This window comes from Pituophis catenifer, unplaced genomic scaffold, assembly GCF_029215685.1.
Source record: "Pituophis catenifer annectens isolate HBS135680 unplaced genomic scaffold, rPitCat1.0.hap2 SCAF_15, whole genome shotgun sequence".
Lineage (NCBI taxonomy): Eukaryota > Metazoa > Chordata > Lepidosauria > Squamata > Colubridae > Pituophis > Pituophis catenifer.
In genome coordinates, this window is record NW_027256895.1 from 14,877,374 (window position 1) to 14,900,915 (window position 23,542).

At 39.0% G+C, this 23,542-nt stretch overlaps 1 protein-coding gene across 1 annotated transcript in view; it reads right to left on the reverse strand.

The window, feature by feature from the left end:
- Nucleotides 1-217: 217 nt before the first annotated feature.
- LOC139324605 (uncharacterized) overlaps nt 218-23,542 on the reverse strand; it is a 30,256-nt gene continuing 6,931 nt past the window's right edge. Inside the window, exons 2-7 of the mRNA XM_070954323.1 lie at nt 20,091-20,318; nt 19,417-19,493; nt 17,667-17,793; nt 7,864-8,091; nt 5,449-5,575; nt 218-455 (exon numbers count right to left, since the gene is read on the reverse strand). Coding sequence (XP_070810424.1) covers nt 397-455; nt 5,449-5,575; nt 7,864-8,091; nt 17,667-17,793; nt 19,417-19,493; nt 20,091-20,318 — 846 coding nt within the window. The 3' untranslated portion in view covers nt 218-396. The remainder of the gene's footprint in view (nt 456-5,448; nt 5,576-7,863; nt 8,092-17,666; nt 17,794-19,416; nt 19,494-20,090; nt 20,319-23,542) is intronic.

Sequence of the window (23,542 nt, forward strand, 5' to 3'; positions counted from 1 at the left end):
GAACACAGCCCTCCACAATAGAGCCCTTCTGGGAGCAAAGTCTTGGATGATCTCATCTGTCCCAAAAGCCTCGAGGGGCTACAGAGTTTCTGCACGCCTCTGCCAGCCCGAGCACCCTGCCCTACAGATCACAACAGGGCCAGTGCATCGCAGGGGCACTCCAGGTGGCCGGATGAATGTCCCAGGCCTACCACACGAGTCAGCCAGCCTAGCCAGAGACTGCTGGGTAATAATAAATGTCTTAATAACTTTTTAAAGTACATCAACTGGAAGATAAAGTCCATCCATCTTAAAATTGTCAAGATTGAGAAACACTGTAATAGATAATAAGTTCCTAAACAAATAGAGCTGTAATCCACCTTACCTGAGGAATCTTGTAGATCCCTAAGATAGTAGCTATGTGGAGGGAAGTTTCTGAGTCAGTACCCCCAATGACAGCTGCTGGTATCTTCTTGCTGCATTTGTAGTTGAGAAAAGTTGGGTTCTGATTAAAGAGCAAGTTCAGCGTGTTCTGATAAGTTATCTGGGCATCAAAGTGGCTATCATAGATATGAAATCCCACAGTCCAATTGGGTAAGATCATGCTGTTTCCATTGATTTCATTCACTGCAAAAGCCAAGGCTAGGGTGTGCTGATATTTTTTCAGCATTACACTAAAATAAAAGACACGTTTTGAGTAAACCATGAAGTTCAGTGTTGTGACCATTTGCATCCCAGAAAATGGTACCCTATATTTACTGGTGGAGAACACTGGAGAATGAGAAACCTGACATTAGAATGAAGTTACCTTTAACTAGAGAATAGCTTGTTTGCTTGTAATGGATCTACCCTTCTCCAATATTTCAACTGTCCTAATTTGTCTTAGAAACAAATGCAATGTTTTACATTGCAACAGATATTACACTAAATATCGCTTCATTAACTTATACAGTGAAACTATTCAATAATGGATTGTTTTTCTTCTGGACCAGACCAAATCACATGTAACCCAACATGCTAGTCACAAGACAATTACTTGCTTCTGGCCTCTCCAAAGGTCAGAGAAATATGAAGAGATTTTCCTCCAATGATTTTTGAGTAGGAAGTCTCTGGATACAAATAATGCTATGCATATAACACCAAGGATTTAAGCAAAAGAAGATTGATCCAAAACCGAGGCAGGTTTTCCCACTTCACACAGTCAAATCTAGCATGTTTACTGACTGACTTGATCCTACAGTTGTTAAAGATCAGAATAAACTCAGAGCATACAAGGAGATCAGGCAAATATCGTAGAATCATAGAGCCAGAAGAGAAGTTTAGATTACAATATCCAACTGCTTGCTCAGTGCTGGAGCTTTAAGTTTAAGCGAAATAGTTGGGTTAAACCTAAGAGCAGTAAGATAGAAGTTGCAGAGATGAAAAATAACATGTTTGCCACATGTGTGTTGACCACCATTTCAAAATCTCCTATTTTCTATTACCAGAAGACCAGAATGAATGGATGAAGGACTACTAATTATCTGATTTCTAGAATCTATGTCAAGTTGCTAAAAGCATATCAGTGGCACTGCCAGGAAATAGGCAAGTATTACAGAAATCAGTGAGGTTTTTCTTACATAGGTTCAAAATCACACTTGGATCTAGGGTGTGAGGTGAAATCTGCTCCTTCAGACAAGGAGAAAAACTGTGAAAGTATCCCACCAATTATCACATCACCTGGCTGAAAGTATTGGTATTTCACTTTCAGAGACTCACAAATGGCACAAACTGCAGGAGATATTGCACAATCTGTTGGTTGCAGCAGCAGCAGCAGCAAATACACAAGAAGTCTCAGGGACAAGAAGGACCCTCTCATGCAGCAGGCAAAATGATTGTCCCTTAATTTAAGATCTCCTACTCCTACTTTGATCATCATCATCCAGCTATTTAGTATGCCATGGTCTTTATGATTCTGAATCCTACCACTAAATGCATACACACTGGTCTGCTGAATCCATGGCTGGCTGGCTGGATAGATACATGTATACATACGTACATAGATACAAAGATACATACACTAACCCTCCTTTTGATCAGTTTAAGAGTTACAGTATATACCTGTATGCAATTAGAGTGGAAAAATATTTTTGTGCCTTGAGAGTAATGCTGATTTCATAATTATCACCTTAGATAATCATCAGGTATGCATTTTCTAAAACACTGCAAAATTCCCAGAGGTTACTCCTCCTCCTTCTCTTCCTCCTCTGTCTCCATTGTTGGTTTGGGCCTAATAATGATTGTTTTGTACAGCATAAAGTACTGGAACCGCTGAACAAAAGGAGAGCTACATATTTGATTTATTAGGAATATAATCTAATAAATATATATTAAATGTATTAATTAATTATATTTATTGGGAATATTTTTTTTAGGAATACACATAATAAATTATCCTTAGATCTAATTATTAAATATATCTGATACAAGACATGTTTCCAAATTCCTACGGAAATTTAAAACCATGAATATTCTTTTCTTCCTCTATATTTTGTGTTTTGTACTGTCAGGGTTCTAAGTAACACCCCCAACAAAAGAAGACTCTGAGGCTAGAAGTTCCTCAAAGTTCCATTTTATTAGAGATGCCATATTGGCACATGTGGGAAAACCCGAATCTGAAAGCTTCCAGGTTTTCCCCACCCATAGGAAAGTCCAAGTCCCTGCCTAGCACCCACATGTCCATCACATGGCCCAATCAATGCACTGTCCCAACTGGAGATGCCTCCCAGTCACACCCCTGCAGGTACAGGGCAAGATGTCCTTGACTCTCAGAGAAAGGAATGTTATTATGACTATGTATCTCCCCTGCTCCATACATTCCCCCCCCTCCCAGTTTCCCACAGTACTAAATGTGACAGGCCTGAGGATCCAAGGCAAAAGATGACTTCCAGGCCTGACAGATGCTTTAAGTATTCTCCATATATTTTCCTCTTCCTTACATGAAAACTTTGTAAATACGTAAAAATATATTTGCTGCAAATGTGAGTAAATGATAGGACTGATTTTGTAGCAACTGTTCATATTATTAAATAACTAAACTAAGAATAATTGCTAGAAACATCAATCCAACAAAATAGTACAATATTAGATTTAGAGAAAGTGCATGATAAACTAAATCAGCCTGAATTGTGGAAGGTTCTGCGTGAATATGACATTGAAACTTGGCTGCTGAATGAAACTTGGCTGCAGATATGCTAAAACGTATCTCAGAATTTATTGGACATTTTGAGAACAGTTCAAAACTTAGTAAGTAGTAACACACCTTTGGTTGCTTAATGTATTTATCAATAAATGTTAATAGCTTGCTGATGTAACTCATGCGATCTACAAAGTCTTACATGGCATTGGGAGCAGGATATTTGTAGGTCCAACTTCCTCCAATTGTCTCTGCTTGCTCCATCAGCTCCGGCAGGAGTAGCATGCTCTAGGTACTGTTTATTAGGGAGTGCTATCTAATAGTACCCTAGTAGTATGCCTTTTATGTCACTGAATCTTTATGTAACTGCGTCAACCTTTTCAAGTGAGCCAGGTCACGAATCTGATGGTGCAGGAATTCCAGGAATACTACTTTATTGTGATATGTTATAGAAACAGACAGTTGAAATCTAGTCCAAACAATCGACTTTCCCCATTTTAAGAGCACTGAGGTAAAGTTGGAGCTATTCTACATCTTTTCCTCATACATTCCACTTCCTCATGACTGATCAACATTTTATCTCTTCAACTTTCCTTTCAAGACCATGCTAAATTCTTCAAAATCAATGAATATTAGTAATGTTTAGTTTTTTGTTTTTAGATGGTCCTTTGTGTTGAGTTCTGGTCTCATTACAATGATGTAGCATTTAGGGAAAAAGATAGATCCCAATATTCCTATACCGGAAGCCAAGATGGAGAAGATCTCCACAGCTACCATGTATTTTCCTTTGGTGCTCAGATACGTTGGGACAAAAGTCATCCATACACTACAAAACACCAGCATGCTAAAAGCAATAAATTTGGCTTCATTAAAAGAGTCTGGCAGTTTTCGAGCCAAGAAAGCCACAATGTAGCTGATGAGAGCAAGAAATCCCATATATCCTAAAATATAATAGAACATGTTGCCTGATCCTTCATTGCATTCAACTACAATCTCTTCTGGAAGAGAACGCATGTCCAAATTTGGGAAAGGAGGGCCAGTGCACAGCCACACTGTGCATATACTTGCTTGAATGCAGGAACAACAGAGAATCAGAGAGTATGAAAATCTTTGTCCCACCCATTTTCTCATTTTTGATCCTGGCTTAGTAGCCATAAAAGCTAAAACCACTGTGATGGTTTTGGCCAAAACTGAAGAAACTGCAACTGAGAAGATGATCCCAAAAGCAATTTGGCGAAGAAGACAGGTCAGCAATTGGGGCTGACCAATGAACAGCAAGGAACAGAGGAAGCAGAGGAAGAGGGAGACAAGGAGAAGATAAGTTAGATTCCTGTTGTTAGCTTTGACAATGGGAGTATTCCGATGTTTTATGAAAATTCCAAGTACCACCACTGTGGTTATAGAAAATGATAGAGCCAAAACTGTCAAAGTGATGCCCAAAGTTTCATTATAAGACAAGAAATTTAGATCCTTGGGAATGCATGTATTTTTTTCCTTGTTTGGATATTGTTCTTCTTGACAGTCTAAGCAGTGATCCATATCTGTGAAAATATGTATTTCAGAATTCATAGTCGTATTTCAAATTTGCATACTTTTGTTTACTGAGAAGTATTTGTTAATCGAAAACATTCTATTCATAAAACATCAGGGGACAACTATAGTTTTTGGAACTGCAATGTGCAATAATTCTCATCATTCCTTGCCTTCAGTCCTCCAAGGTAGACATGCTGGCAGATATACTCCAGCAACATTAACACCTATTCACATCTCTGTTAAATATACCTTTGTTAAATCTTGCTTTTGGAGAGCTGAACTAAAATGGAACTCTCATGAATAATGAGGATGATCTGATGAGTCCTGGTGGTGCAGTGGTTAGAATGCAGTGCTGCGGACTACTTCTGCTGACTGCCGGCTACCTTCAATTTGGCAGTTCGAATCTCACCAGGCTCAAGGTGGACTCAGCCTTCCATCCTTCTGAGGTTGGTAAAATGATTTGATTTGATTTGATTTGATTTGATTGAACTTCTATACCGCCCTTCTCCCAAAGGACTCAGGGCGGTGTACAGCCATATTAAAACACATATAAACTCACAAAATTTAAAAACAATTTAAAATGAATATATAAAATTTGGCCCACAAAGTTAAAAGCTAACAAACACGCAATTTAAAATTCAAATGCAAAGCACTGAGAAGTGGTATATAACTCTAAATGCTACTGCTATGTGTGTGAGATCTCTGTGTGCCTTTATGGATACACACAGGTGTGCATACATAAATATAACAATATTTCCTACCTCTTTCATTTGAAAATTTTCTTGATGGACAAGTATTACAATCATAGCAACAAAATGGCTTCCCTTCCTTCCTTTTCTTTCTGGAGCCTGGTGGGCAATGATGATTGCACAGAGCAAGAGGAATAGTCTATTCATTAATGAGAGGGAGAGGGAGAAGGAGAGGGAGAGAGAGAGGGAGAGGGAGAGGGAGAGGGAGGGAGGGAGGGAGAGAGAGAGAGAGAGAGGAGAGAGAGAGAGAGAAATATATTTTATTTCCTTGAATCCAACCATTTTCAGAAATCAGTACATGCATCATATACTTCTGAAAAATATTAGTTTTGTGTGTGTGTGTGTTTGTGCAGATATGTACAAATATAAGAATCTTATCCAAAATAGCATATATTATTGATGAACCTTACCTTTACTCAGAATAGGCTTTTTTCATCACTAATACGTTGAAATAACCTACTGTATATAGAAATAGAAATAGAATAATAGAGTTGGAAGGGACCTTGGAGGTCTTCTAGTCCAACCCCATGTTTAGGCAGGAAAACCTTCAGACAAATGGTTATCCAACCTCTTTTTAAAAACTTCCAGCGTTGGAGCATTCCCAACCTCTGGAGGCAAGTTGTTCCACTGATTAATTGTTCCATCAGGAAATTTCTCCTTAGTTCTAAGTTGCTTCTCTCCTTGATTAGTTTTCACCCATTGCTTCTTGTCCTACCCTCAGCTGCTTTGGAGCATAGCTTAACTCCGTCTTCTTTGAGGCAGCCCCTGAGATATTGGAACACTGCTGTCATGTCTCCCCTAGTCCTTCTTTTCATTAAACTAGACATACCCAGTTCCTGCAACCATTCTTCATATGTTTTTCTTGCCTAAATGTAGAACCTTACTTTTTTCATCATTGAATTTCATTTCCTTAGATAGCGCCCAATGTTCAAGTCTGTCAAGATCCTTCTGTATCTGAAGTCTATCTTCTGGAGTGTTGGCTATTCTTGCCAGTTTGGTGTCATCTGCAAATTTGATGGGTTCCCCATCTATCGCCTCATCGACATCATTGGTGAAGTTGTTGAAGAGTACTGGGCCTAACACAGAGCCTTATGGTACTCCACTGCATACGTCCCTCTATGTAGATGCAGTTCCATTGAGGACTACACATTGAGTGTGGTTGGTCAGCCAGCTACGAATTCATCTGGTTGTGATGCTGTCTAACCCACATTTTTCAACTTTATCTAGTAGTAGGTTATGGTTTACTTTATCAAATGCCTTACTGAAGTCCAAGTAAATTATATCGATAATAATCCTCTGATCCAATAATAATAATAATAATAATAATAATAATAATAATAATAATAATAATAATAATAATAAAAATTTTGGCAGCTCAAGAACAAGCCCTAGCCACAAACTGCATTAAGGCAAAAATTCAACATGTTATCACCAACAGCAAATGCCGCCTCTGCAATGAGAAAGATGAGACAGTCGACCACCTGATCAGTGGGTGCAGCAAAATTTCACAAACTGACTACCTACAACGCCATGACCGTGTTGCTAAGATCATTCACTGGAAACTGTGCCAGAAGTTTGGATTTGAATACAGCAAAAACCACTGGGAACATCAGGTTGAGAAAGTTTTAGAGAATGAGAAACTCAAGATCTTGTGGGACTTTAGGATTCAGACTGACAGGCACTTGGTCCACAACACACCTGACATAACAATAGTTGAAAAGAAAAAAGTATGGTTCATTGACATTGCAATACCTGGTGATGCACGGATTGAAGATAAGCAGCAAGAAAAAATCACAAAGTACCGGGACTTGCAAATTGAAGTTGAGTGACTGTGGAAAAAGAAATTGTGTGTTGTCCCGATTGTAATTGGAGCCCTTGGAGCAATACCCAAAGGGCTACCCCGCTATTGAGAAATTCTAAATTTGCCGGACTTGAATATTTTGACTCTACAAAAAACAACCTTACTCGGAACAGCTTTCATCCTCCGATGATACCTTAACAGTTCCTAGGTCCTTGGTTAGGACTCCAGCTGCTGAGCTATCAACCAGCCTCAAAGGCTGTGAATCTCACTAAAGATTAAATAATAATAATAATAATAATAATAATAATAATAATAATAATAATAAATAAATGTCTTGTGGTTATTCTGAGTTGTTTGTATTTGACTTCAGGGCTGCTCATAGATAGAGTCAATATATACATTATATTATTACTGAAAGTCAGGGACCACTTCAGTTAAACCACCTAAATGACATCTAAATTCCTCCACAAGAATTAGTGTTTACTGGTCGGATGCTCTTTCTGATGCCACATGGTGTTCTCAATTGTCTTCCTGGCAATTATCATAACAATACTGGCAATCGTTAATTGCAGAAAAGGAGGCCATGTATTTTAATTTTCAAACTGGAAACTTCATTTTGGTCCTACCTGGTTAAAATGGGCTGGCCATGTGATTTTTCTTTCATTGATGGAGAACCTTCTGCCTGATGGGGCTTGAGGATCCATTTGTCCCACTTTTACTTTCATGAAGGATTTGTTAGGGAAAGTAATCCAGTTGATGATGTCAAATCCATCTAGCAATTCACCCTTCTTGTCAAAAGACACCTTGTCTCCGGCACTGTTGTTAAAGGAGACTTGACTTAGGAAATGATAAAGCTGGAATAAATGACGTTTTCGCAAGTGTTACCAAAGTGGTGGAAAAAGTGAAAAATGTTTGACTTGGAAAAAAGTTTTGATATTCTCTGAAGCTATTTAATTATTTTATCACTCCGTTACTGGGAGTCCCATTATTTCCTTCCCCAATCAAATATTTCACTTCAGCTCAGTTTGAAAAGCATACGAAGAACTAGCAGGCAATGTATTTCAAATAAACAGACTAAATTTTCTTTTAGCGTAGAAATATATTGATATACCTATGTCACTGATGGGAATCCAATTATTTCAGAGCCAAGGTTTACTATTTGCCAGGGGAATAGTACTATTGATACTATCTCTACTACCACTATTTCTATTGAATTAAATGTATATGTTGTCTAATTTCCAGTGACTCTGGGCAGTTTCCAAATGGTTATTAAGTACTGTAATTATGTATTTTTTTTCTCCTATAACTTATTGTGCAACTTTTATTATTTACTTAAATTAGAATGTTCTGTAAAAGTTTGGATAAAATCCTAAATTCTGGATTTGGTATCATCCTGCATCTGCAAGAATACATCTCTCATTTCCTTCATAACTTACAAAAATGATACTCTCAAGAAAACGTTACTCCTTTTATTGCCATTGTGGAGTCTATTTACACGTATTTATCTCTGTGGTTTGCAGGTTGTCCTAGACTTATAACCATTCATTTAGTGATCTTTAAAAGTTACAATGGCACTAAAAGAATACCTTATAACTAGACCTTGAACTTATAGCTATTGCTGCATCCTTACAGTCATGTGATCAAATTTGATTGGTCAAATTTTTTTTTTTTAATTTAATTTATATGCCGCCCTTCTCCGGAGACTCAGGGTGGCTTACAATGTGTTAAGCAATGGCTTAAATGTAGTTACAATACCATGTTTCCCTGAAAATAAGACCCTGTGTTATATTTTTTAGAACCTTGAAATAAGCGCTTGGCCTTATTGCCATGCACTCAAAAGCCCGATTGGGCTTATTATCAGGGGAGGTCTTATTTTGGGGAAAACAGGGTAGTTGCAGTGTCCTGGGCTCTTGTGATCACCATTTGTGACCTTCCCATCCAGCTTTTGATAGCAAAGTCAATGGGAGAAGCTGGATTCACTTAATCATCATGTAATTAGCTCAACAACTACAATGACTCACTTAATAATCATGACAAAAAATGGGCAGGTCTCACTTAACAACCGATTTGCTTAGGCATGGAAATGTTGGTCCCAATTGTAATCATAAGTCAAGGACCACTCATATACCCACTGTCCTTCCTTCTGTGCATCTTCTCTGGGAATTCTTAGTTAGGCAGTATATACAGAATGAGAATCCTTCTTATATAAGTGAAGGCAGTAATATTAACAATAACAATGATGCATTTTAAAAATCTGCCTTTTAGACGCAACATTACCTGAAAATACTGTGATTTAGAAGTCCTTGGGCGATCTCTATCCAACACTGCTCCGTATTTCCTTCTGGATGAGTAAAAGGCATGCAAAGCATGAGTCACAGCATAGACAGCATTATAAACACTGTAGCTTTGACTGGTCATGCTTGTTTCAAAAAAAGAACGCGGAAGGCTTTCTAGTCTCTCATTGCCAGTACAGCTTCCTTTGTCTGTTGCAGAATCTGGAAACGAGCATTTAAATGCTTGTTCCCAGAAGACTCTGATAAAATGATCCGACAGAGAATGGGGGTCCTGAAATAGAAGGAAATTCTGAAACGTTGACATCTCCGAGGTGTGACTTGCAAAGGACAAGGCACCGTGGAAGATCTGCATATTTAAATTGATTAAACAGGGCGCCACTGAAAAATCCCAATGGGCTGTCATCACCCATACTTTCTGCACAGGCAGCCTCATGACTGATTCGGCAAGATTGAGCACTACCTGCAAATCTAACATCATGTGAGTATCAGCACTTACAACACAAACATTGACGTTTGCTTTACTAAGCAACAGGGCCATTTCCCTGAACATGTCAATGAAATTATCAACCATGTGTAAAAAATTGCTTTGGAGCGGCATTCGTTCAGAGAAGGCAGTGCAGATTCCATTATCATTAAAGCTTTTCTCCAAGATCTGCACAAATGTTTCTCCTTTATCATCATCCATGGCCATGATCCCAATCCACTTCCATTGAAAATGCAGGAACAGCTTGACTATTCCTGTATACTGATGCGCTTCATTAGGTACCATGCGGTATAAGAAAGAGGAGTGACTTATATCATTCACTGGTGGACTATATAAACAATAGGAGACCTAAAGACCAACATAATTACATTCATAATCGGGAAATATAAAAATATCTGCAGGGTCAAACACAAAAACACAGTAGTTTTTATTTTATTTTCTAAAAAAAAAATATTTAGTTAGTTTACAGCATACCCAAGGACTGCTCCAATCACAAACTGACTCTATGTAGCATTTAGTTTTCTCCATCCTTAACATGAGATGAACTAAACCAAACCCCAAAATAAATAAATGAATAAATAAATAATAAAACATTTGTTCCGTATAACAGATTCCATATCATCCTGACTTCTTTTATCTGCATTTATACATATTATTTCTTTTGTCATCCATTTTCCCATCTCTATTTATTATTATTTATTTATTAATTCAATTTGTATGCCACCCCTCTTCGAAGACTCAGGGTGGCTCACAATGCATTTAAAATCATTATAAAAAACATTTAAAAATTAAAAACATTAAAACTCATTCACACTATTCATGGCCGGATCTCACCAGATTGCAAGAGCGAGATCAAGAGCCCCAGGCCTGCCAGAAAAGCCAGGTCTTAATCGCTTTTTGGAAGGTCAACAGGGTGGGGATGGTCCGGACCTCAGTAGGTACCTGGTTCCAGAGAGCTGGGACAGCCACAGAGAACGCCCTCCCCCGTGGGCCCGCCAGCCGGCATTGTTTAGATGATGGGACCTGGAGGAGACCAACTCTGTGGATCATACCGGTCGTTGGGAGTTATGCGGTAGAAGGCGGTCTCGAAGATACCCTGGCCCTGAGCCATGTAAGGCTTTAAAGGTAATAACCAACACCTTGAATTGTGACCGGAGACCAATAGGGAGACAGTGCAGCTTGTGGAGAATTGGTGTAATGTGGGTGTACCTAGGTGCACCCATGACAGCTCGCACGGCTGCGTTCTGGACCAACTGTAGTCTCCAAACACTTTTCAAGGGTAGCCCCATGTAGAGCACGTTGCAATAATCTAACCTTGGGGTGACAAGGGCATGAGTGACCATGAGGAGAGCCTCCTGATCCAAGTAGGGTCGCAATTGGTTCACCAGGCGAACCTGTGCAAAGGTCCCCCTAGCCACAACTGTCAGATGTTGCTCTAATCTTAGCTGTGAGTCTAGGAGGACACCCAAATTGTGAACCCGTTCTGAGGGGGACAATTTCTCCCACCCTCAAAACCAAGGATGTACAATCAACATAGTCTTTAGGAGGCAATACCACAGCCACTCAGTTTTGTCTGGGTTAAGTCTGAGCCTGTTGACTCCCATCCAGACCCTCACAGCCTCCAGGCACTGGCACATCGCATCCACCGCATCACTGAATTGACGCGGGGTAGAGATATACAGCTGGGTATCATCAGCGTATTGCTGATACCTCACCCCGTATCATCAGATGATCTTACCCAGCGGCTCTAGTTAACAATGCATGAAGTACAAATGTTCCTCTACTTGTTCTAATTTTTCATGATTTATTTTTGATTCATTATTATTCCTTTTATTTCCCTGGTTACAATCTAAGAGAAGTCAGTACCAACTAAATGCTAACCAGAGGTGGGATTCAGCTGGTTCGCACAGGTTCACCTGAACTGGTATCTAATTATTTCTGCAGTTCAGCGAATTGGCTGAATTCCACCACTGATCGCCATGCCGAGCCACGCGCCCCTCCCCTCCCAGTACTCCTTGTTTGGCCTCCTGGCTGCCTGGCCTGAGAAGGTAAGTCTGACCATGGAGGAAGGAGACCCACTCCGGGCCTGCCGGGCTCAGCCAAAGGGGCACCTGGGGTGAAATGATTAGGTTCAGCCACCTTTTGGATCCAGGTCTTGGCTTCTGCAGGGCCTCTAGATAGAAGGCCTGAGAGAAAGTGCCTGATCCGGGAACACAGCCCTCCACAATAGAGCCCTTCTGGGAGCAAAGTCTTGGATGATCTCATCTGTCCCAAAAGCCTCGAGGGGCTACAGAGTTTCTGCGCGCCTCTGCCAGCCCGAGCACCCTGCCCTACAGATCACAACAGGGCCAGTGCATCGCAGGGGCACTCCAGGTGGCCGGATGAATGTCCCAGGCCTACCACACGAGTCAGCCAGCCTAGCCAGAGACTGCTGGGTAATAATAAATGTCTTAATAACTTTTTAAAGTACATCAACTGGAAGATAAAGTCCATCCATCTTAAAATTGTCAAGATTGAGAAACACTGTAATAGATAATAAGTTCCTAAACAAATAGAGCTGTAATCCACCTTACCTGAGGAATCTTGTAGATCCCTAAGATAGTAGCTATGTGGAGGGAAGTTTCTGAGTCAGTACCCCCAATGACAGCTGCTGGTATCTTCTTGCTGCATTTGTAGTTCAGAATAGTTGGCTTCTGATTAAAGAGCAAGTTCAGCGTGTTCTGATAAGTTATCTGGGCATCAAAGTGGCTATCATAGATATGAAATCCCACAGTCCAATTGGGTAAGATCATGCTGTTTCCATTGATTTCATTCACTGCAAAAGCCAAGGCTAGGGTGTGCTGATATTTTTTCAGCATTACACTAAAATAAAAGACACGTTTTGAGTAAACCATGAAATTCAGTGTTGTGACCATTTGCATCCCAGAAAATGGTACCCTATATTTACTGGTGGAGAACACTGGAGAATGAGAAACCTGACATTAGAATGAAGTTACCTTTAACTAGAGAATAGCTTGTTTGCTTGTAATGGATCTACCCTTCTCCAATATTTCAACTGTCCTAATTTGTCTTAGAAACAAATGCAATGTTTTACATTGCAACAGATATTACACTAAATATCGCTTCATTAACTTATACAGTGAAACTATTCAATAATGGATTGTTTTTCTTCTGGACCAGACAAAATCACATGTAACCCAACATGCTAGTCACAAGACAATTACTTGCTTCTGGCCTCTCCAAAGGTCAGAGAAATATGAAGAGATTTTCCTCCAATGATTTTTGAGTAGGAAGTCTCTGGATACAAATAATGCTATGCATATAACACCAAGGATTTAAGCAAAAGAAGATTGATCCAAAACCGAGGCAGGTTGTCCCACTTCACACAGTCAAATCTAGCATGTTTACTGACTGACTTGATCCTACAGTTGTTAAAGATCAGAATAAACTCAGAGCATACAAGGAGATCAGGCAAATATCGTAGAATCATAGAGCTAGAAGAGAAGTTTAGATTACAATATCCAACTGCTTGCTCAGTGCTGGAGCTTTAAGTTTAAGCGAAATAGTTGGGTTAAACCTAAGAGCGGTAAGATAGAAGTTGCAGAGATGAAAAATAACATGTTTGCCACATGTGTGTTGACCACCATTTCAAAATCTCCTATTTTCTATTACCAGAAGACCAGAATGAATGGATGAAGGACTACTAATTATCTGATTTCTAGAATCTATGTCAAGTTGCTAAAAGCATATCAGTGGCACTGCCAGGAAATAGGCAAGTATTACAGAAATCAGTGAGGTTTTTCTTACATAGGTTCAAAATCACACTTGGATCTAGGGTGTGAGGTGAAATCTGCTCCTTCAGACAAGGAGAAAAACTGTGAAAGTATCCCACCAATTATCACATCACCTGGCTGAAAGTATTGGTATTTCACTTTCAGAGACTCACAAATGGCACAAACTGCAGGAGATATTGCACAATCTGTTGGTTGCAGCAGCAGCAGCAGCAAATACACAAGAAGTCTCAGGGACAAGAAGGACCCTCTCATGCAGCAGGCAAAATGATTGTCCCTTAATTTAAGATCTCCTACTCCTACTTTGATCATCATCATCCAGCTATTTAGTATGCCATGGTCTTTATGATTCTGAATCCTACCACTAAATGCATACACACTGGTCTGCTGAATCCATGGCTGGCTGGCTGGATAGATACATGTATACATACGTACATAGATACAAAGATACATACACTAACCCTCCTTTTGATCAGTTTAAGAGTTACAGTATATACCTGTATGCAATTAGAGTGGAAAAATATTTTTGTGCCTTGAGAGTAATGCTGATTTCATAATTATCACCTTAGATAATCATCAGGTATGCATTTTCTAAAACACTGCAAAATTCCCAGAGGTTACTCCTCCTCCTTCTCTTCCTCCTCTGTCTCCATTGTTGGTTTGGGCCTAATAATGATTGTTTTGTACAGCATAAAGTACTGGAACCGCTGAACAAAAGGAGAGCTACATATTTGATTTATTAGGAATATAATCTAATAAATATATATTAAATGTATTAATTAATTATATTTATTGGGAATATTTTTTTTAGGAATACACATAATAAATTATCCTTAGATCTAATTATTAAATATATCTGATACAAGACATGTTTCCAAATTCCTACGGAAATTTAAAACCATGAATATTCTTTTCTTCCTCTATATTTTGTGTTTTGTACTGTCAGGGTTCTAAGTAACACCCCCAACAAAAGAAGACTCTGAGGCTAGAAGTTCCTCAAAGTTCCATTTTATTAGAGATGCCATATTGGCACATGTGGGAAAACCCGAATCTGAAAGCTTCCAGGTTTTCCCCACCCATAGGAAAGTCCAAGTCCCTGCCTAGCACCCACATGTCCATCACATGGCCCAATCAATGCACTGTCCCAACTGGAGATGCCTCCCAGTCACACCCCTGCAGGTACAGGGCAAGATGTCCTTGACTCTCAGAGAAAGGAATGTTATTATGACTATGTATCTCCCCTGCTCCATACATTCCCCCCCTCCCAGTTTCCCACAGTACTAAATGTGACAGGCCTGAGGATCCAAGGCAAAAGATGACTTCCAGGCCTGACATATGCTTTAAGTATTCTCCATATATTTTCCTCTTCCTTACATGAAAACTTTGTAAATACGTAAAAATATATTTGCTGCAAATGTGAGTAAATGATAGGACTGATTTTGTAGCAACTGTTCATATTATTAAATAACTAAACTAAGAATAATTGCTAGAAACATCAATCCAACAAAATAGTACAATATTTGATTTAGAGAAAGTGCACGATAAACTAAATCAGCCTGAATTGTGGAAGGTTCTGCGTGAATATGACATTGAAACTTGGCTGCTGAATGAAACTTGGCTGCAGATATGCTAAAACGTATCTCAGAATTTATTGGACATTTTGAGAACAGTTCAAAACTTAGTAAGTAGTAACACACCTTTGGTTGCTTAATGTATTTATCAATAAATGTTAATAGCTTGCTGATGTAACTCATGCGATCTACAAAGTCTTACATGGCATTGGGAGCAGGATATTTGTAGGTCCAACTTCCTCCAATTGTCTCTGCTTGCTCCATCAGCTCCGGCAGGAGTAGCATGCTCTAGGTACTGTTTATTAAGGAGTGCTATCTAATAGTACCCTAGTAGTATGCCTTTTATGTCACTGAACCTTTATGTAACTGCGTCAACCTTTTCGAGTGAGCCAGGTCACGAATCTGATGGTGCAGGAATTCCAGGAATACTACTTTATTGTGATATGTTATAGAAACAGACAGTTGAAATCTAGTCCAAACAATCGACTTTCCCCATTTTAAGAGCATTGAGGTCAAGTTGGAGCTAATCTACATCTTTTCCTCATACATTCCACTTCCTCATGACTGATCAACATTTTATCTCTTCAACTTTCCTTTCAAGACCATGCTAACTTCTTCAAAATCAATGAATATTAGTAATGTTTAGTTTTTTGTTTTTAGATGGTCCTTTGTGTTGAGTTCTGGTCTCATTACAATGATGTAGCATTTAGGGAAAAAGATAGATCCCAATATTCCTATACCGGAAGCCAAGATGGAGAAGATCTCCACAGCTACCATGTATTTTCCTTTGGTGCTCAGATACGTTGGGACAAAAGTCATCCATACACTACAAAACACCAGCATGCTAAAAGCAATAAATTTGGCTTCATTAAAAGAGTCTGGCAGTTTTCGAGCCAAGAAAGCCACAATGTAGCTGATGAGAGCAAGAAATCCCATATATCCTAAAATATAGTAGAACATGTTGCCTGATCCTTCATTGCATTCAACTACAATCTCTTCTGGAAGAGAACGCATGTCCAAATTTGGGAAAGGAGGGCCAGTGCACAGCCACACTGTGCAAATACTTGCTTGAATGCAGGAACAACAGAGAATCAGAGAGTATGAAAATCTTTGTCCCACCCATTTTCTCATTTTTGATCCTGGCTTAGTAGCCATAAAAGCTAAAACCACTGTGATGGTTTTGGCCAAAACTGAAGAAACTGCAACTGAGAAGATGATCCCAAAAGCAATTTGGCGAAGAAGACAGGTCAGCAATTGGGGCTGACCAATGAACAGCAAGGAACAGAGGAAGCAGAGGAAGAGGGAGACAAGGAGAAGATAAGTTAGATTCCTGTTGTTAGCTTTGACAATGGGAGTATTCCGATGTTTTATGAAAATTCCAAGTACCACCACTGTGGTTATAGAAAATGATAGAGCCAAAACTGTCAAAGTGATGCCCAAAGTTTCATTATAAGACAAGAAATTTAGATCCTTGGGAATGCATGTATTTTTTTCCTTGTTTGGATATTGTTCTTCTGGACAGTCTAAGCAGTGATCCATATCTGTGAAAATATGTATTTCAGAATTCATAGCAATATTTCAAATTTGCATACTTTTGTTTACTGAGAAGTATTTGTTAATCGAAAACATTCTATTCATAAAACATCAGGGGACAACTATAGTTTTTGGAACTGCAATGTGCAATAATTCTCATCATTCCTTGCCTTCAGTCCTCCAAGGTAGACATGCTGGCAGATATACTCCAGCAACATTAACACCTATTCACATCTCTGTTAAATATACCTTTGTTAAATCTTGCTTTTGGAGAGCTGAACTAAAATGGAACTCTCATGAATAATGAGGATGACCTGATGAGTCCTGGTGGTGCAGTGGTTAGAATGCAGTGCTGCGGACTACTTCTGCTGACTGCCGGCTACCTTCAATTTGGCAGTTCGAATCTCACCAGGCTCAAGGTGGACTCAGCCTTCCATCCTTCTGAGGTTGGTAAAATGATTTGATTTGATTTGATTTGATTGAACTTCTATACCGCCCTTCTCCCAAAGGACTCAGGGCGGTGTACAGCCATATTAAAACACATATAAACTCACAAAATTTAAAAACAATTTAAAATGAATATATAAAATTTGGCCCACAAAGTTAAAAGCTAACAAACACGCAATTTAAAATTCAAATGCAAAGCACTGAGAAGTGGTATATAACTCTAAATGCTACTGCTATGTGTGTGAGATCTCTGTGTGCCTTTATGGATACACACAGGTGTGCATACATAAATATAACAATATTTCCTACCTCTTTCATTTGAAAATTTTCTTGATGGACAAGTATTACAATCATAGCAACAAAATGGCTTCCCTTCCTTCCTTTTCTTTCTGGAGCCTGGTGGGCAATGATGATTGCACAGAGCAAGAGGAATAGTCTATTCATTAATGAGAGGGAGAGGGAGAAGGAGAGGGAGAGAGAGAGGGAGAGGGAGAGGGAGAGGGAGGGAGGGAGGGAGGGAGAGAGAGAGAGAGAGAGGAGAGAGAGAGAGAGAAATATATTTTATTTCCTTGAATCCAACCATTTTCAGAAATCAGTACATGCATCATATGCTTCTGAAAAATATTAGTTTTGTGTGTGTGTATGTTTGTGCAGATATGTACAAATATAAGAATCTTATCCAAAATAGCATATATTATTGATGAACCTTACCTTTACTCAGAATAGGCTTTTTTCATCACTAATACGTTGAAATAACCTACTGTATATAGAAATAGAAATAGAATAATAGAGTTGGAAGGGACCTTGGAGGTCTTCTAGTCCAACCCCATGTTTAGGCAGGAAAACCTTCAGACAAATGGTTATCCAACCTCTTTTTAAAAACTTCCAGCGTTGGAGCATTCCCAACCTCTGGAGGCAAGTTGTTCCACTGATTAATTGTTCCATCAGGAAATTTCTCCTTAGTTCTAAGTTGCTTCTCTCCTTGATTAGTTTTCACCCATTGCTTCTTGTCCTACCCTCAGCTTCTTTGGAGCATAGCTTAACTCCGTCTTCTTTGAGGCAGCCCCTGAGATATTGGAACACTGCTGTCATGTCTCCCCTAGTCCTTCTTTTCATTAAACTAGACATACCCAGTTCCTGCAACCATTCTTCATATGTTTTTCTTGCCTAAATGTAGAACCTTACTTTTTTCATCATTGAATTTCATTTCCTTAGATAGCGCCCAATGTTCAAGTCTGTCAAGATCCTTCTGTATCTGAAGTCTATCTTCTGGAGTGTTGGCTATTCTTGCCAGTTTGGTGTCATCTGCAAATTTGATGGGTTCCCCATCTATCGCCTCATCGACATCATTGGTGAAGTTGTTGAAGAGTACTGGGCCTAACACAGAGCCTTATGGTACTCCACTGCATACGTCCCTCTATGGAGATGCAGTTCCATTGAGGACTACACATTGAGTGTGGTTGGTCAGCCAGCTACGAATTCATCTGGTTGTGATGCTGTCTAACCCACATTTTTCAACTTTATCTAGTAGTAGGTTATGGTTTACTTTATCAAATGCCTTACTGAAGTCCAAGTAAATTATATCGATAATAATCCTCTGATCCAATAATAATAATAATAATAATAATAATAATAATAATAATAATAATAATAATAATAATAATAATAAAAATTTTGGCAGCTCAAGAACAAGCCCTAGCCACAAACTGCATTAAGGCAAAAATTCAACATGTTACCACCAACAGCAAATGCCGCCTCTGCAATGAGAAAGATGAGACAGTCGACCACCTGATCAGTGGGTGCAGCAAAATTTCACAAACTGACTAACTACAACGCCATGACCGTGTTGCTAAGATCATTCACTGGAAACTGTGCCAGAAGTTTGGATTTGAATACAGCAAAAACCACTGGGAACATCAGGTTGAGAAAGTTTTAGAGAATGAGAAACTCAAGATCTTGTGGGACTTTAGGATTCAGACTGACAGGCACTTGGTCCACAACACACCTGACATAACAATAGTTGAAAAGAAAAAAGTATGGTTCATTGACATTGCAATACCTGGTGATGCACGGATTGAAGATAAGCAGCAAGAAAAAATCACAAAGTACCGGGACTTGCAAATTGAAGTTGAGTGACTGTGGAAAAAGAAATTGTGTGTTGTCCCGATTGTAATTGGAGCCCTTGGAGCAATACCCAAAGGGCTACCCCGCTATTGAGAAATTCTAAATTTGCCGGACTTGAATATTTTGACTCTACAAAAAACAACCTTACTCGGAACAGCTTACATCCTCCGACGATACCTTAACAGTTCCTAGGTCCTTGGTTAGGACTCCAGCTGCTGAGCTATCAACCAGCCTCAAAGGCTGTGAATCTCACTAAAGATTAACTAATAATAATAATAATAATAATAATAATAATAATAATAATAATAATAAATGTCTTGTGGTTATTCTGAGTTGTTTGTATTTGACTTCAGGGCTGCTCATAGATAGAGTCAATATATACATTATATTATTACTGAAAGTCAGGGACCACTTCAGTTAAACCACCTAAATGACATCTAAATTCCTCCACAAGAATTAGTGTTTACTGGTCGGATGCTTTTTCTGATGCCACATGGTGTTCTCAATTGTCTTCCTGGCAATTATCATAACAATACTGGCAATCGTTAATTGCAGAAAAGGAGGCCATGTATTTTAATTTTCAAACTGGAAACTTCATTTTGGTCCTACCTGGTTAAAATGGGCTGGCCATGTGATTTTTCTTTCATTGATGGAGAACCTTCTGCCTGATGGGGCTTGAGGATCCATTTGTCCCACTTTTACTTTCATGAAGGATTTGTTAGGGAAAGTAATCCAGTTGATGATGTCAAATCCATCTAGCAATTCACCCTTCTTGTCAAAAGACACCTTGTCTCCGGCACTGTTGTTAAAGGAGACTTGACTTAGGAAATGATAAAGCTGGAATAAATAACGTTTTCGCAAGTGTTACCAAAGTGGTGGAAAAAGTGAAAAATGTTTGACTTGGAAAAAAGTTTTGATATTCTCTGAAGCTATTTAATTATTTTATCACTCCGTTACTGGGAGTCCCATTATTTCCTTCCCCAATCAAATATTTCACTTCAGCTCAGTTTGAAAAGCATACGAAGAACTAGCAGGCAATGTATTTCAAATAAACAGACTAAATTTTCTTTTAGCGTAGAAATATATTGATATACCTATGTCACTGATGGGAATCCAATTATTTCAGAGCCAAGGTTTACTATTTGCCAGGGGAATAGTACTATTGATACTATCTTTACTATCACTATTTCTATTGAATTAAATGTATATGTTGTCTAATTTCCAGTGACTCTGGGCAGTTTCCAAATGGTTATTAAGTACTGTAATTATGTATTTTTTTTCTCCTATAACTTATTGTGCAATTTTTATTATTTACTTAAATTAGAATGTTCTGCAAAAGTTTGGATAAAATCCTAAATTCTGGATTTGGTATCATCCTGCATCTGCAAGAATACATCTCTCATTTCCTTCATAACTTACAAAAATGATACTCTCAAGAAAACGTTACTCCTTTTATTGCCATTGTGGAGTCTATTTACACGTATTTATCTCTGTGGTTTGCAGGTTGTCCTAGACTTATAACCATTCATTTAGTGATCTTTAAAAGTTACAATGGCACTAAAAGAATACCTTATAACTAGACCTTGAACTTATAGCTATTGCTGCATCCTTACAGTCATGTGATCAAATTTGATTGGTCAAAATTTTTTTTTTTAATTTAATTTATATGCCGCCCTTCTCCGGAGACTCAGGGTGGCTTACAATGTGTTAAGCAATGGCTTAAATGTAGTTACAATACCATGTTTCCCTGAAAATAAGACCCTGTGTTATATTTTTTAGAACCCTGAAATAAGCGCTTGGCCTTATTGCCATGCACTCAAAAGCCCGATTGGGCTTATTATCAGGGGAGGTCTTATTTTGGGGAAAACAGGGTAGTTGCAGTGTCCTGGGCTCTTGTGATCACCATTTGTGACCTTCCCATCCAGCTTTTGATAGCAAAGTCAATGGGAGAAGCTGGATTCACTTAATCATCATGTAATTAGCTCAACAACTACAATGACTCACTTAATAATCATGACAAAAAATGGGCAGGTCTCACTTAACAACCGATTTGCTTAGGCATGGAAATGTTGGTCCCAATTGTAATCATAAGTCAAGGACCACTCATATACCCACTGTCCTTCCTTCTGTGCATCTTCTCTGGGAATTCTTAGTTAGGCAGTATATACAGAATGAGAATCCTTCTTATATAAGTGAAGGCAGTAATATTAACAATAACAATGATGCATTTTAAAAATCTGCCTTTTAGATGCAACATTACCTGAAAATACTGTGATTTAGAAGTCCTTGGGCGATCTCTATCCAACACTGCTCCGTATTTCCTTCTGGATGAATAAAGGGCATGCAAAGCATGAGTCACAGCATAGACAGCATTATAAACACTGTAGCTTTGACTGGTCATGCTTGTTTCAAAAAAAGAACGTGGAAGTCTTTCTAGTCTCTCATTGCCAGTACAGCTTCCTTTGTCTGTTGCAGAATCTGGAAACGAGCATTTAAATGCTTGTTCCCAGAAGACTCTGATAAAATGATCTGTCAGAGAATGGGGGTCCTGAAATAGAAGGAAATTCTGAAACGTTGACATCTCCGAGGTGTGACTTGCAAAGGACAAGGCACCGTGGAAGATCTGCATATTTAAATTGTTTAAAAAGGGCTCCACTGAAAAATCCCAATGGGCTGTCATCACCCATACTTTCTGCACAGGCAGCATCATGTCTGATTCGGCAAGATTGAGCACTACCTGCAAATCTAACATCATGTGAGCATCAGCACTTACAACACAAACATTGACGTTTGCTTTACTAAGCAACAGGGCCATTTCCCTAAACATGTCAATGAAATTATCAACCATGTGTAAAAAATTGCTTTGGAGTGGCATTCGTTCAGAGAAGGCAGTGCAGATTCCATTATCATTAAAGCTTTTCTCCAAGATCTGCACAAATGTTTCTCCTTTATCATCATCCATGGCCATGATCCCAATCCACTTCCATTGAAAATGCAGCAATAGCTTGACTATTCCTGTATACTGATGCGCTTCATTAGGTACCATGCGGTATAAGAAAGTCGGGTGGCTTATATCATTCACTGGTGGACTATATAAACAATAGGAGACCTAAAGGCCAACATAATTACATTCATAATCGGGAAATATAAAAATATCTGCAGGGTCAAACACAAAAACACAGTAGTTTTTATTTTATTTTCTAAAAAAAAAAAATATTTAGTTTACAGCATACCCAAAGGCTGCTCCAATGACAAACTGACTCTATGTACCATTTAGTTTTCTCCATCCTTAACATGAGATGAACCAAACCAAACCAAACCCCAAAATAAATAAATGAATAAATAAATAATAAAACACAGTATTTTTTCCGTATAACAGATTCCATATCATCCTGACTTCTTTTATCTGCATTTATACATATTATTTCTTTTGTCATCCATTTTCCCATCTCTATTTATTATTATTTATTTATTAATTCAATTTGTATGCCACCCCTCTTCGAAGACTCAGGGCGGCTCACAATGCATTTAAAATCATTATAAAAAACATTTAAAAATTAAAAACATTAAAACTCATTCACACTATTCATGGCCGGATCTCACCAGATTGCGAGAGCGAGATCAAGAGCCACAGGCCTGCCAGAAAAGCCAGGTCTTAATCGCTTTTTGGAAGGTCAACAGGGTGGGGATGGTCCGGACCTCAGTAGGTACCTGGTTCCAGAGAGCTGGGGCAGCCACAGAGAAGGCCCTCCCCCGTGGGCCCGCCAGCCGGCATTGTTTAGATGATGGGACCTGGAGGAGACCAACTCTGTGGATCATACCGGTCGTTGGGAGTTATGCGGTAGAAGGCGGTCTCGAAGATACCCTGGCCCTGAGCCATGTAGGGCTTTAAAGGTAATAACCAACACCTTGAATTGTGACCAGAGACCAATAGGGAGACAGTGCAGCTTGTGGAGAATTGGTGTAATGTGGGTGTACCTAGGTGCACCCATGACAGCTCGCACGGCTGCGTTCTGGACCAACTGTAGTCTCCAAACACTTTTCAAGGGTAGCCCCATGTA